At 42.1% G+C, this 14617-nt stretch overlaps 1 protein-coding gene across 7 annotated transcripts in view; it reads left to right on the plus strand.

The window, feature by feature from the left end:
• NRP1 (neuropilin 1) overlaps positions 1 to 14617 on the plus strand; it is a 158049-nt gene that overhangs the window by 72297 nt on the left and 71135 nt on the right. For all 7 annotated transcript variants that reach the window (XM_037986506.2, XM_008002758.3, XM_008002755.3 and 4 more), the window contains exons 5-6: positions 5498 to 5653; positions 7722 to 7888. In XM_037986506.2, the coding sequence (XP_037842434.1) occupies positions 5498 to 5653; positions 7722 to 7888 (323 nt within the window). The remainder of the gene's footprint in view (positions 1 to 5497; positions 5654 to 7721; positions 7889 to 14617) is intronic.

The following is a 14617-nucleotide window of genomic DNA, read 5'->3' on the forward strand; positions in this document are numbered from 1 at the left end:
TCACCTGAGGTCATGAGTTCCAGACCAGCCTGGTCAACATAGTGAAATCCCATCTCTATGAAAAATACAAAAATTAGCCGGGCGTGGTGGTGCATGCCTGTAATTCAGCTACTCAGGAGGCTGAGGCAGGAGAATCACTTGAACCTGGGAGGCAGAGGTTGCAGTGAGCCGAGATCACGGCCACTGCACTCTAACCTGGGGAACAGAGCGAGAATCTGTTTTTAAAAAAAGAGTAAGTAAAATGTAAAGGAGATTGCCTTAGTCTTTGAAATGACATTATTATTAGTGTGATTCAATTTAGCTATGTTCCTCAATAGTAAACAGCATTAGAGAAAAACCAGGTTTAGAGAATCCTTATATTGCCATTGGAATAAACGGGTGAGTTAACATTAGTTTAATATCTTCTTTGCTCTTTTACCATATAAACAGGGTTATGATAATCTTATCAAAACTCTTTTATTAAATAATGAGATTTGCCCAAACAGAGTTCTGATTGATTTCCAAGTATTCAATCTGATAATTAGGAAAACAGTATTATAATAATATTGTAACAATAGTTGGAACATTTTACAATGGATTTATTTGTTCACAACCCAAATTTGCAGCTTTCCTTTCTAGAACTTTCATTTAAATTGACATCTGAAGAGGAGGTCCAATCAACCGACTTATTTAGAAGACTTTCAGAAAGAAGGCACATTGTTATTAGTGTCAAGGGTTTTTCAAAGTAGTAATTTTCTGGCTCTAGAAAATCACTGAGTTGAATCGAGGAACAATTAACAATAAGAGTTATCAGCCTTGCAATTTACGCATGTTTTAAACTATGGTGCCTTTCACTTGTTCCCAGAGAGAACTGGCTTTGGAATATGAAGAATGCATTTGTATATTTGTTAATATTTACCTGGCCTTATTCAGCCTGTACCTGCATAATGGTTTTCTTTTTTAGGCAAAATAAAACTGCATTCTCCTGGATTTTTTTTTTTTTTTTTTTTTTTTTGGTCAGTGACACTAGAAACATTTTTGTCATAGTAGTTCAACACACATAGTTCCTCTGCCAACAAAATTGCTTTTAGTCTTTGATATCCTTTCCAAAAACACCAACCAGAAGGTGCAGAAGGCTTTTAACCATCAAGTGATTTTACGTTGCATTTTATCATAAACATTGAATTAAATGACTAGGTAATTGAAAGCTATCCATTGATTCAAATTGACTTTGAGGAAAAGCAGTTTACTCCAGAACTCAAAATTCAAGGCATGTGTGTTGTAAATCCCGCATCTCCGTCTACCACTCTGTTTGAAGCTGCATGGATTCACAAATGGCAACTTTTAAAAAAATTGGTGGAAGTTTACATATGGGCTAAGGCCAAGAGCGCAGCATCATTGCCCAGGTAAATGCTGGAAGTGTTGGTGCTGGATGATGGGGCCGGAAGTGAATGCTTAGCTCACATCGCATCGGTGCTGATGACGTCAGACTTCTGCCTCAGCTGGCAAAAGGGGCTGGAACTGCAATTGTTACCTGTGTTCCAAAAATTATCAATCATTTCAGGAATACATTTCATAATAGCTAGATTGAGTTCTGCTTGCTTTTATTTACTTCTACATTTAATTAACCTTCTAAAGACTAATTTAGAAGAGAGAGATATAAATATGCCAATTTTTTTCTGGGGAAAAGCTACAAAATGTATTTTTGGTATTCCAGATATTCCACACCAAAAAGTCTATTAATTTCAGAAAAGTATAGACGGTCTATCTTGTACCTTTGAAACGAATCCCTTTTTTGTTTATTATTCAAAATACTTCATTTTAAAAGGATACCTTTAGGCCAGGTGTGGTAGCTCACACCTATAATTCCATCACTTTGGGAGGCCTAGGTGGTAGGACTGCTTGAGGCCAGGAGTTCAAGGCCATCCTGGGCAACATCGAGAGCTGAGACTCCGTCTCTACAAAAAAAAGTTTAAAAATTAGCTGGACACAGTGGCATGAGCCTGGAGTCCCAGCCCCTCAGGAGACTGAAGTGGGAGGATCACTTGAGCCCAGGAGTTCTAGGTTACAGTGAGCTATGACTGTGCCACTGCACTGCAGCCTGGGCAACAGAGTGAGACAGCCATCTCTAAAAAAGAAAAAAACAAATTTTAAAATACCTCTTTGAAGTAGATCAGCACTTTTATTTTTTCACATAAAAATGCGGCAGAAAGCCAAATCATCTGATTCTGAGATAAGGTTATAATTATTGGAGAGATTAATGGGAAAATGCAAAAGATGTGGGATCACCATTGCCCATTGTAGGCATATATTTAAACAGCACAAATACTATATTCCTTTCACATCTGATAAGATACGATCATTCTAGCTCTCCTCTTCCTGAAGCTTGGCACACGTTGCTTGCTAAAATTCTGCAATAATTCAATTTTTGAATTATACTTCTGCTTTTGTGACCGTTTTCATTCATCTCCTCGGCCCTTGGGTTCACAATAACAGAAATAGGAAATCCAATAGCTATGTTCATGTAAATACACAAATGAGCACACACACGAGACGGATAAGAGTATTTCATCCACTCTCGCTCAGATCAATATTGCATTAGCTTGCTAGGCTAAGGTCTCGCTGTTGTTCAGGAAAATTCAATACTTCTTTGTATTATAGTCGAAAAAGCCTTTCACTGTCGTATCTTGAGGGCTCCTAAAGAGAGTGGCACGCTGTTGTCCGGGGGCAATGTTCTAGGGACAGAAGGCAGATTTACCCAGCATGTCTTAAACATTATAAACCAGTGAGTCATGGAGACTCTCTAAATTGCAAGTCTGCATCAGACAAGTTCTCTTCTGTTTTCTCTTTCAAAGAGATTCCCCTTCCGCCCTCCCCAAAGGAGTTGGGTGATAGTGGCGGGGAGGATCAGCCGCCTGGGCTTCCACAGGGCGATCACAGCTTTGCTTGCGAGCTTGTATTCCGGGGGAGGTCAGCGGCTGTGGCGATCAGAGAACGACCCCAAGGATTAGGGCTGTAAACGTTTGCCCACAAACTAAAGAAAAAACATCATGAAGCCACACTAATGGAATTTAAATGAGGGAAAAAGTAGTGAGGGAGTCTGAATGGACTCTAAGCCTTCTTTTTAATATTGCAGATCAGAAATGAGATTCTTTTTTAGGAAAGTAAAGACTTAAGTGTATGCTTCTAGCAAGGTATTTTCATGTGTATGTTATGGACAACTTCGTGCTCCAGAGATAAGAAAAAAAAAGTGTTACATTACTACTAGGGCCACATCCAGAATGAAGAAAATCTATTAAATAGCAAAAAACCACTACCTGTAGAAGAATCAGAAGCCAGGATTAAAGCTGAAGAGAGACAAAAAACAGCAAGAGTTTCATCTTCTGAGGTGCTTTCTTCTGCCAACAGAGAAGTCTAATATAACAAAATTTGCTTCCATAATGCAAAGCTATTGTCCGTGTCAGCGTGATGCCCTGTAGATAATCCGTATCAGTCCTCCCCACTGGGTCATCCTCCTCGTTTTCTTCATGATAAAGCAGTCTAAGCACACAAACTGTGTGGTGCCTGGAGGGAGAGTGAGGGGTTGCGATAGAGAGAAAACGCTGAATTCACTCAACTCCATTATTTCCAACACATCGAGAAATTAGCAGATATTGTTCAAAGCAGCCCATTTTTGCGTTAACTCAAATAGGTGAACCATTTTGGTTTAGTTATTTTATTTTGTTTGGGTTTGGTTTTTTTTTTTTTTTTTTAAAAGAGAACTGGCCAAGAGCTGAAAACCTGTCAGCCGAGGATCTGTGCAATCCACAAAACGGGGCTCGGATTTGCTGCCGACTAGGAACGCAGCTGGTACTTGGGGCTTCAGGGAGACCAGTTCTTGTGAGGTTCACTTTGGCAATCACATCTGAAGTCTCTCCTGGCCTTCATCCGCCGCGTCCTGCATCCATACTGCACACACTGGCCTTGAAACACCACATCCCTGTTGAAGGCCCCTCCCTCCAGGGACATGTCCACCTAATGTGCTTCTTTAAACAAAGCAATGATTCTTAGTTGAAACGCACAGAACCATGGATTTCTTGGAGGGGAAAACAGTCCACACCATATTGTCCTTCTAAACCCAAACCATCTGGTATGTTTTTACCATATGTGCAATGAAAAAACCTAGAGGAAAAAAAGGACTTTTTTGTATGTGGCTTGTCGATGATCAGGATAGGGAAGTGGAAAGATTCGCCATCCAGAGGAGTTCTACATACTTCCCAAGGCAATTTCCAGTTTACTCATTGCCAGGGTTTGCTTAAAGCACTTCAACAAAGGTATGGCCAGTTTAAGTCAAACAGCAAATTGCTGTATTGATTTTTGTGGTTTTTTGAGACAGAGTCTCACTCTGTCATCCAGACTGGAGTGCAGTGGTGCAATCCTGGCTCACTGCGACTTCCACCCCCTGGGTCTTGCCTCAGACTCCCCAGTAGCTGGAATTACAGGCATTGCCCACCACACCTGGCTAATCTTTGTAGTTTTAGTAGAAACGAGGTTTCACCATGTTGGCCAGGCTGGTCTCGAACTCCTGACCTCAGGTGGTCTGCCCACCTCAGCTTCCCAAAGTGCTGGGATCACAGGAGTGGGCCACTGCACCCGACCATCAAACAATTTAACTTTAACATAAATTAGTGGGTGTTCCCAATCATTCACCTCCTCAAGTCCCCTTTATTTCCTGGTGTGCACAATCAAATGGATGCTTTTGGTGATTTCTTGGCCCCTGGAAACAAGTCACCTCTCAGTTAGGAGAGAAAAAACTAGGACAGAAGTCAGACAGATGCATTTTTATTTCATTTAGATTATAGGTTGCCATTACTTATAAATTATTGGTATATGTAGTCTCCAACTTTTTACATGGTTACAATGATTTGTCTTCACATAAAGCCCTGAGTAGGACATAATCCATTGTCCTTTGTCCAAGCTTGTGATGTTTATCATAATAAGAATCCAGGGCAAAAAGATAGCATGAGGAAGCCAATCACAGGTCAATTGTGGATCAGACCCCTGGGACGGATCAGACCAGAAGGTTCCCTGGACATCAGCATCCCCAGAATCTCCCCTAGGGCAAGAGAGGCGAGGACAGGTAACTCAGAAACCTCAGTGACCACAGCTTAGCAGGAATCTGTTGGCGCTGGGCTGTGTATACAGTTTTGCCCTGCCAATGGGTACCAAGGTGCCACTTCAATAGCCTAAATCTCATTCTTTGCAATTAAAGCAAGCATTTTGATTCTGTTCCTGAAAACAGTTCTGCTCACTGGGGAATGCGGTTATGCCTGTTACTGCCCTTCTGAGTACACTTTAAAATCTTCTCCACAAACCCAATCCAGTATGTTCACTGCAAACCAATTAACTTAGGGAAGCCTTGCTTTGGGTTAGAAAACACTTCTGGGTTCTGCTGGGACCCATGTTTGTAAATGGTGATTCTTGCATCTGCTGCAGGAGAAAAGACATTCTGACATTGTCTGTATTCCTCCCTTTCCAGTTGGCCCTCACATTGGGCGTTACTGTGGACAGAAAACACCAGGTCGAATCCGATCCTCATCGGGCATTCTCTCCATGGTTTTTTATACCGACAGCGCAATAGCAAAAGAAGGTTTCTCAGCAAACTACAGTGTCTTGCAGAGCAGTGTCTCAGAAGGTCAGTGTTTATTCATTTTGCAAAGCCCTGTGGTAAATACTCAATGTTATTCCTGCTCACACACCTGCGGCCACATGAAGCACTAAAGTAATGTGTTGTGAACGGGGGTGCCAAGTATCTGTTTTTCTCTTTTAAATGTTTTTTTTTTCTTTTTTAATATCAATAGGAAGAACTATTTGCTGTGCTTTCTTCATAAAATTGTGGGTGAGAAGCCTGCTTGGGAGCCTCTGAAATTATGGGAGAAAGTGGGAAATGGCAAAATAGTGCCTTGAAACAATGAAATGTGACTAGAGCATCTACCTGGCACCCTCCAATGCATACAAGGCTGAGTATCATAAGAGGACAGGCATCTATCCCAGACGATAAAACAAATCTGTGGTAGTTCACCGACAGAGCAGTCACAAAGTGTGGATAATGCAGTGGTTTGGTTGTGGAAGATGCTGGAGGAAGCCATTATGTTTTTTGTATTCTATTAAAATACTCAACTCAGCTAGCTCAACCCTTCCTCAAAGTTTTTGTGGTCTCTAGGTCTTTTAAAGGCCCAAGAAAAAATCTGAAAGAACAAAGAATAAGGCCAGGACTTGTGGCTCATTCCTGTAATCCCAGTGCTTTGGGAGGGCGAGGCAGGAGGATTGCTTGAGGCCAGGAGTTAGAGATCAGCTTTGGCAATATAATGCAAACTTGACTGTACTAAAAATTGAAAAGTTAGCTGGGCATAGTGGAGCATGTCTGTAGTCCCAGCTACTTGGGAGACTGTGGGAAGATTGCTTGAGCCCCAAAGTTTAAGACTGCAGTGAGCTATAATCATGCCACTGCACTCCAGCCTGGTTGACAGAGTGAGGCCCAGTCTCAAGAACAACAACAAAAAAGAACAAAGAATAAATTGTTTGTGCAATTATCAGCTCTAGCTCCCAGGCTGTAAAGTAACATAGGGAGAGGACAAGGGGTGTTTGGAGAGGTATCCTACAGATATGCTCATATCTTCTACAGCAGATCTCACTGGAAAATAAAGAGGCCAGTGAAATTTCAAAACCTTATTTGTATTTTATTTATTGGATTAATTGATTTATGTATTTTTGTGCCTGTAAATAATTGTTATATTACAAATAACAAAGGTAAGCTTAAAAATATGAAACCATTGCGAGGAAATCTTGTATGCCCTAAAACCTTATCTGTTATTGATAGAAAATTCAGAAAATGGGGAATTTTCATTAGCTGAGATTTTCTGGATGGTTGAGGATCTTCCCTTTAATCTCTAAAGCTTTTTTCACTCGTGTACTTTGGATTAACATTTTCCTAAAACTGAACGCTCATTTTCCCAGTATCATCAAACTGAGGATGTTAGGCCTCAGAGAATATAGATTTTGATGTTTCATGGTCACTGTTGTGAGCATTTTGATTTTGTGCTCTAAAACTGTGGTGCTTTGGGGCCATGTGACAGTGCAGTTTACCCCCAATGCATAATTGTGTGTTTTAATAAGCTAATTATGTTAATAGTCATGATCAGGCCAGAGGCGGGGCATAAGAACAAAGGAAGTCAGGAAGAGGTGGCCTGGGTGCCAATAGTAGAATCTGAAAGACAGGAAGTTAGATCTACCATCCTCTGAGTATGAATTGTAACTAGACATAAAGTCTTTTTTCAGTTCTCTTTGATATTAAAAGAAATAATTTAATACAAAAATTTTATTTTAAATACAACTTTTTGTGTGTACCCATATGACAGGTAGAGCCATAGATAGTTATAAACACACACACTCAACTGTGAACATAAATCAGAATTTTCATCATTTCCTGGTACATTTCAAACAGTCTTTTTGTCAACCTAAGTCCACTTGGCAAAATTATTAATCATTGTATGATCTTGATAACCTTATTTTTAAATATTGCCATGAAAATCCAAGTATCAGTGCTATATTCCAGTAAGTCCCTTACTACCATCTTTTTAAAGAATTTTGAATGAATGAACTCTTTGGTTTGTCAAGTTAAAAAAGAAAAATGCATCTTTTTCTTTTTTAAATTTCATTAAATCCCCTATGTTTTGATGACTTTGGGCCCTGTTTCCCTTCAGATTTCAAATGTATGGAAGCTGTGGGCATGGAATCAGGAGAAATTCATTCTGACCAGATCACAGCTTCTTCCCAGTATAGCACCAACTGGTCTGCAGAGCGCTCCCGCCTGAACTATCCTGAGAATGGGTGGACTCCCGGAGAAGATTCCTACCGAGAGTGGATACAGGTATGCAGCATAAGATCAAGCCTATCTAGGATTGAATAAGTTTTTGACTGTCTAGAGAGGTTGTTGAAAGAAAGTGGTACTGTGCCAAATGGCCTTCAATGAAAAGATAGGCTAATGGCCATCAGGTATAAATCACTGCAAAATGAGCGCATCACTACACGATCAGAGAAAAGCAGGCCCAGATGACATCCCTGAAAACCCATTTATCTTCTCAGATACTTACATACTACTCTTCCGAGAATGTGAGTACAGGTGTCTCACTTTGATAACAGCTCCAAGATCTGATTTTTCCCAACTACACACTGTCTGTTAATGGGCTTCCTATTTTGACATGTTTTTATTTCCTGGATGAAATATATGAATCCTGTTTATAGACGTGTATGAAATAATTGTTTCCAAGTATAGATTTCTGTTTGTTCAGGGTAGGAGAAGGGAAGGAAAGGTTGGAGTGTGTTTTTCCACGTAGGTCTATATAGCACACATCTAAGAAGGGGTTCGGTTGAAGGCACTCTCCGTTGATGAGATATCTATGTTTAGGCATGAAATGTACATACCTGTGTCCTCATTAGTGATGCTGCCTCTACTTTCCTCGCTTTGTTCTGACATTCCCTTCCCGCCGTCACTTACGTATCCCCACAGATACCTTGTCTGCCCCACATCCCCACCACTGACCCCTTTTTCCAGCCATCTACCCAGCCGTCTACCCCCTCTCATCCCTGGCACCACTCCTAATGCCCACTTGCCCAACCTTGATATCTGGGTATTCCCACCCAAAGGCCTGATGCTGATAGTCCTAAGTTTTTCACTCACTGTTAAATGAAACATCCATAGCTGGATCTGTGGGTTAAACTGTGGGCAAATTATACAAAAGATTATTTGCTGAAGGATCCAGGCTTCCTTTTCAGGAGAATAGTCGGAGCCTGTCTTACGTTTATTGCTAGATATAAAATGACTAATTCCCAGAGAGAGTTTCCAAGGCAGGAAAAAAAAAAAAAACACACACACAAGATGATTAATCCTCTACCTTCCACATCTATTGCTGCTTCAGTCTTTTAAGCACAAATACCAGATTTTGTTTTACTTTGGAAAGGTCAATATTAGTTTAACATACACTTAAAGTGAAATGGCCTATTACAGGAGACTGAACTCACGCTAACCTCCAACACTGAGAAACATGTCGAGGGTGAGAAAAGATGAGACGTCTACCTTGGGATTGCTGAATCCATCTCTAGATTAAGTCAGAAACGAAATGAATTTGCCTGTGTCAAAATAGCTCTTGGTAACTTGTTTTCCCACATCCCCAAACCAACAAGCAGTTCAGTATGATTGACAGATGTGCCTCTCCAGGGAGGCTTACATTTTGCAGCACTAAGCATGTTTGTATGATAATGAAACAGGAAAGGTCTCCTTGTCTCCCTCACAAGACGTGCGATAGGGGTGTGGCTCGCTTCTTCAGTGCTCCTCTGCTGAAACCTCTAGGGGAGCATATAGATGGGCAGGCTGTGGGGCTTCGACCCCACGGCAGTGTCTAAGGCTGAATGTTTACAAGCCGCAGCCCCAGTGGGCGCGTGTTACAGGTGCTCTTCTGGTTTGCCGTCTATAGGCGGCTTGTGTTCACCAGCTCAATTAGACCCCCTTCCTTATCACAAAGACAGAGGGATTTCTGTATCCCAGGGTTTCTTGCCTTGGTGTACAGGAAGATTCGGATCACACGTGATCTTGGATAATGAGTGCAAGGTTTTATTGTTGGGGGGACCGGAAGGGAGATGGTTTTCTCCTGGACTCTTCTTCAACAGCTCCGCGCAAACTCCACGTCGTTCCGCCGGTGCCTGTTGGTGTGCTCTTCCACAGGTGGGCTCTCGACCACCAGCCACTTGTGCCTTCTTCCCCCATTGTGTTCCTCACGATGTCCAGCCGCTTGTGTATCTGCCCGCTAGGGTCTCGGATTATTAAAGGCCCAGGATGGGGGCGTGGTGGGCCCGGGTGGTCTTGGAAAATGCAGCATTTGGGAGGGAAAGTGGGAGTACCTGTCCTCACTTTGGTCCGTGGGGGTGGAGCGCTAGCCAAGGACTCTCCTTTCTCTACCCTGCACTTCCCTTCCCCTTCCCTATCATTTAAAGGGACCATGCTCCTCCCTTCCCAGCACTCCTGTATCAGTAACGTAGTCCCATTCTTGGTAGGAAGCTCTCATTAAGGTAGAAATGGTGGTCTTCCAGGAGCTCTGAAACTGCAACTGTAGCAATTCTTCTGTGCAAGGCAATTCTCTTGTCAGTGAAAACACTGAGACTACATGGCCTCTCACAAAGCATTTGTCAACAGAACAGATTTACATCATTCTTTGGAGTTACACACAATCTGAGATTGCCCCAGAAGAAAAAAAAATCTCAAATCATCCATCTCTTTTTGCCAAGGAGAAAACATGATCAGGAGAAGCAAGGTACCTCAAACTCCCAAAACTAGAGGGTTTTCTTCTTGCTCATGCCATGTTCTATGGCTGGGCCAGCTGGGGTCTGCTCCATATCTTCTCACACCAGGACCCAGACCTGGGGAACAGTGTCCTCTGAAATGTTGCCTGCCCCAAGGCAGAGTGTATTAGTCTGTTCTCACACCACTATAAAGAACTACCCAAGACTGGGTTAATTTATAAAGGAAAGAGGTTTAATTAATTCAGTTCTGCATGGCTGGGGAGGAAACTTAGAATCATGGCAGAAGGGGAAGCAGGAAACTTAAAATCATAGCAGAAGGGGAAGCAGGCATGCTTTACATGGTGGCAGGTGAGAAAGGCAAGGGAAGGAGGAACTTCCAAACGCTTATAAAACCATCAGATCTTGTGAGAACTCACCCACTATCATGAGAAGAGCATGGGGAAAACCGCCCCCATGATCAAATCACCTCCCACCAGGTCCCTCCCTCAATGCCGGGGATTACAAATCAAGATGAGATTTGGGTGGGGACACAAAGCCTGACCATATCACAGAGGGAGAAAGATCACAGCTCATCGTGATGGTTCTCAGGTCTCCCTGCTGGATCACTTCCACCCACCTTCACTGCCAAAGCACATCACAGAGCCACACTTAACTTCTGAGGGGCAACAGGAAGCCATGGCCCCATCTGGCTAGAGGGAGGAGAGCTTAAATGACAATTGTCCTACTCATAGGACATTGATCCTTTATCGAGTGCACAGAATGTGGCCAGATCTATGCTAAGTACTTGACATATTTTTTATCTGATCCTCACTGCAATCCTGGGAAGGAGGTATAATCATCCCCATTATAAAAACGAGGATGCTGAAGTTCAGAGAAATGGGTAAACACTCAAGGTCACAGTTAGTGACCTGGTGACCTAGTGATGGGCTTGGAAACAAGGTCTATCAGACTCTAACACCCACTTGTTTATATTACAGTATGCAGGATTTTTACCATTTATTCCCATTCATATACTTTCAAGTGTATTTCATGAAATGTCCATCACCTCCCTGCCGAATCACGTTGAGATGGGTTGGGTGCCTCCTGTTTCTAAGCCTAGCATGCAGGGACTTTGCTGCTCCATCTCTCTGAAAGGTGAAAGTCACAAAAGCTTAGCTTCAGGTTCACCTTGAGGTAAAATTACCGTTTTTCCCCTTCTGAGCTCAGCAGGCTCATTTACATGCTCGTTGTGTCTGTGTACAGGGTGGGTGCTGTTATCATCCACCGATCACCTAATTATGAATAATTTCATGTGTTTCCAGCTTTTCTGAAACTCCTTGGAAGTGGTTGGCTTGTTGTTTTCATTAGATAGATGTTTTGTAAATTAACCAACAAGTACAGCATAATTTAGACTGAGGGCAAGAGGCACATACCTCTAATCACAAGAACCTTAGCACACATACATTTCTATTTATATGCACATAAATATGCAGATAATGTTTGTTTTCTTTTTCAGATTTTTCACATTTTGCATGAAATATGCCCCCACAAAACAAGTTGCTGTAGCAACAACAAGTATACAAATACTTTCATGTGTTAAATTAATAAGGCAATATTGGAAGCTGACTTTCCATCAAGACAGGAACAAGCTTTGGTTCCCATTGTTTTCCCTAGGAAATTACTGAGTGGCATTAAGAAAAAAAAACAATGCATCATTAACTGTCGATATGAACGTCCACATTGGAGCTTCCTGTGAGATCTGTTGTCTGCCAGAAAGCTTAAAAACAAGTCAAGGAGCCTGTTAGTGAGAAGGAGCGTGAAGGAAGTCCCAGTGTGAAGGTTTGCACACAGCCATATCCTGCTGAAAAAACCACTTCATATCCTGAGCTGCTAAAATTCCCTCATTGTCAATGGCAGAGTTAATCACACTATGAAATTTGCCTGCCCTGCCTTTTTTTCCAGATTATTCCATTCTGTATTCTGTGTCCCAGAGCTGCCGATCTTATTATTAATTTCACCTTTTTCCTTCCTTTGTTTCTGGTTAATCATTCCAGGATGCAAAATACAGACTGTGTATCAGTGGTGCGATCAAAAGTCTTCCTTTTCAAGCACATCCTTAGAACCCAGGCCATTAAGCTCATTGAAACTGAGTTTCTTTTCCCATAAAATAAAGATAATGTAGCCTTCACTCCATTCAGGCTCTCTTAGTCTATGATCTATGAGTCTCAGAGAAATGCAGTTTCAGTTTTTCCTTTTCATTTTTGCAAACTAAGTACACAGTGTACTGCGTCTTCTGGGGAGACGTTCTCAAAGATCCTGAACGTAGCCATTGACACGCAAAGCAGAATTTAATTCGTTAATTATTTCAATGTTTTATTAATGATAGTGTTCACCACGCTGTAAACAGATTTATCCTTCCAGCTTTAATTAAAGCTCTTGGGAGTGCTTTCCTCAAAACAACTGTGACTTTTCTCTGATTAAAATGCCAGGAGACCAAAAAAAAAAAAAAAAACCAGAGACGTAATACTTGGGTGGGATATGAACTTTGTTGTTCGAAGACACAAAAATAGCACCAGGATTACCACACCCGCTAGTGACTTTAGAAATTAAATTACTTGACAAATCAACTTGAGTTGAAACTACTCTTCTCCAAATTTAGGGGTTTTTTCTCTTGTGGAAAAAAATTGTGGTACTAGAGTATGTATCCCTTCACTTACTCCGGAGGAGCAGAGAGCGGTTGACTTCTAAACCACATCCTGTTTGGGTTGGTAAATCAGCCCTCTTATGGATTAATCAGACAGAAGGAAACCTCCAGGAAGACAGTCTGTAGGTGTAAGACCACATCAGCAAACCCTTGAGGCAAGAGCCTCTTCTTTCTCCACTCCGTTTTCTAGTGCAGATGTTAACTCTGAGGTATGAGAAGAAGGAAATTTCCAGAAAAGAAGGACTGGAGCCAACCTGCTGAAGAAGCTTATTTTCGTGTTTCCCTTTTGCCTTATATGTATTTCTCAAATAATATTAAAGTCTTCCCCATTTTCTCTCTGAAGGAACTTTGGAAGCAGATACCATTAATGAAAGCCCTTAGTGTGGTAGGGAGATGGGCTTAATGGAATTGAAACACACACAGTCATGTTTAGTCATTTGAGACAATAGTGTCAAAAGAAAGTAAATGCCCTTCCTCTAAGTTCAACATGAGAAACTGGTCCAATCTAAGTAGCCTTTAAGGTTGCTTTAAAGATTTTAAAATTAATTGTGACACATATTCTAACAACAAAATCTTATGTTTCCATAGCATTCTTCCCTTACAAAAGCACTTTTGTTTTGAGACAGAGTCTCGCTGTGCTGCCCAGGCTGGAGTGCAGTGGCGCAATCTTGACTCGCTGCAACCTCCGCCTCCTGGGTTCAAGCGATTCTCCTGCCTCAGCCTCCCGAGTAGCTGGGATACAGGCATGCACCACCACACCATGCTGATTTTTGTATTTTTAGTAGAGACGGGGTTTCATCCCATGTTGGCCCGGCTGATCTTGAACTCCTGGCCTCGAGTGATCTGCCTGCCTCGGCCTCCCAAAGTGCTGGGATTACAGACATGAGCCACTGTGCCTGGCCAAAAGCACTTTTTGTATACGTCCTATTTTAATCTTACTAAGTGAGGTCAGTTGACCAGAGATTTTTACCCCTATCTTCACGTGAGAAAACTGAGGTCCAGTGGGGTTAAATAGTTCACCAAAGTCCTGACTCCGGAGGAAGACATAACTTGTGAGAAATCTCGGTCTTACACAATGGACGTGGATATCCTTCCTCAGACTCAGGAAGCAAGACAGCAGGCACAGAAGAAGTCAGACCGTGGCCAGCACGTGCATTGCCACTTGCCTCTGGATCTGACACCCAGTCAGGGTGCGGCCGAGGCTTGCAAAGCTCTTTGGCCACTCTGATTATGTTTTTCACTGAGTGCTCTTGCGACTGAGGTACACTGGAGAGATACTCTCATGCCAGCTATTCGGAGATACATAACTAATCCTGGCATCAGGCCTGATGCGCCACAGACCAGACCGTCAGACACAATCAGGTTTGCCACCCTCAGCCCTGGGGTCCTTCCTTCAGTCCTCCGAGGTTTCCTGTCCATACACTTCACCAACATTCCATCCAGAGCAGTGAGTTGTTGCTTCTGGCAACTTCCAAAGTGGCTCTGTCATGATTCAAAACTTGAATTGCCTGTTACATCTTGCTGAGAATAGGCATGAAAAATAACACAATGGCGTAGACATGATTTCAGGAGCTGAGAAGGGCCTGCCTGGACTTCCTTTGAGACCAAATAGAGTGAAGT

The sequence above is a fragment of the Chlorocebus sabaeus genome, chromosome 9 (assembly GCF_047675955.1).
Source record: "Chlorocebus sabaeus isolate Y175 chromosome 9, mChlSab1.0.hap1, whole genome shotgun sequence".
Lineage (NCBI taxonomy): Eukaryota > Metazoa > Chordata > Mammalia > Primates > Cercopithecidae > Chlorocebus > Chlorocebus sabaeus.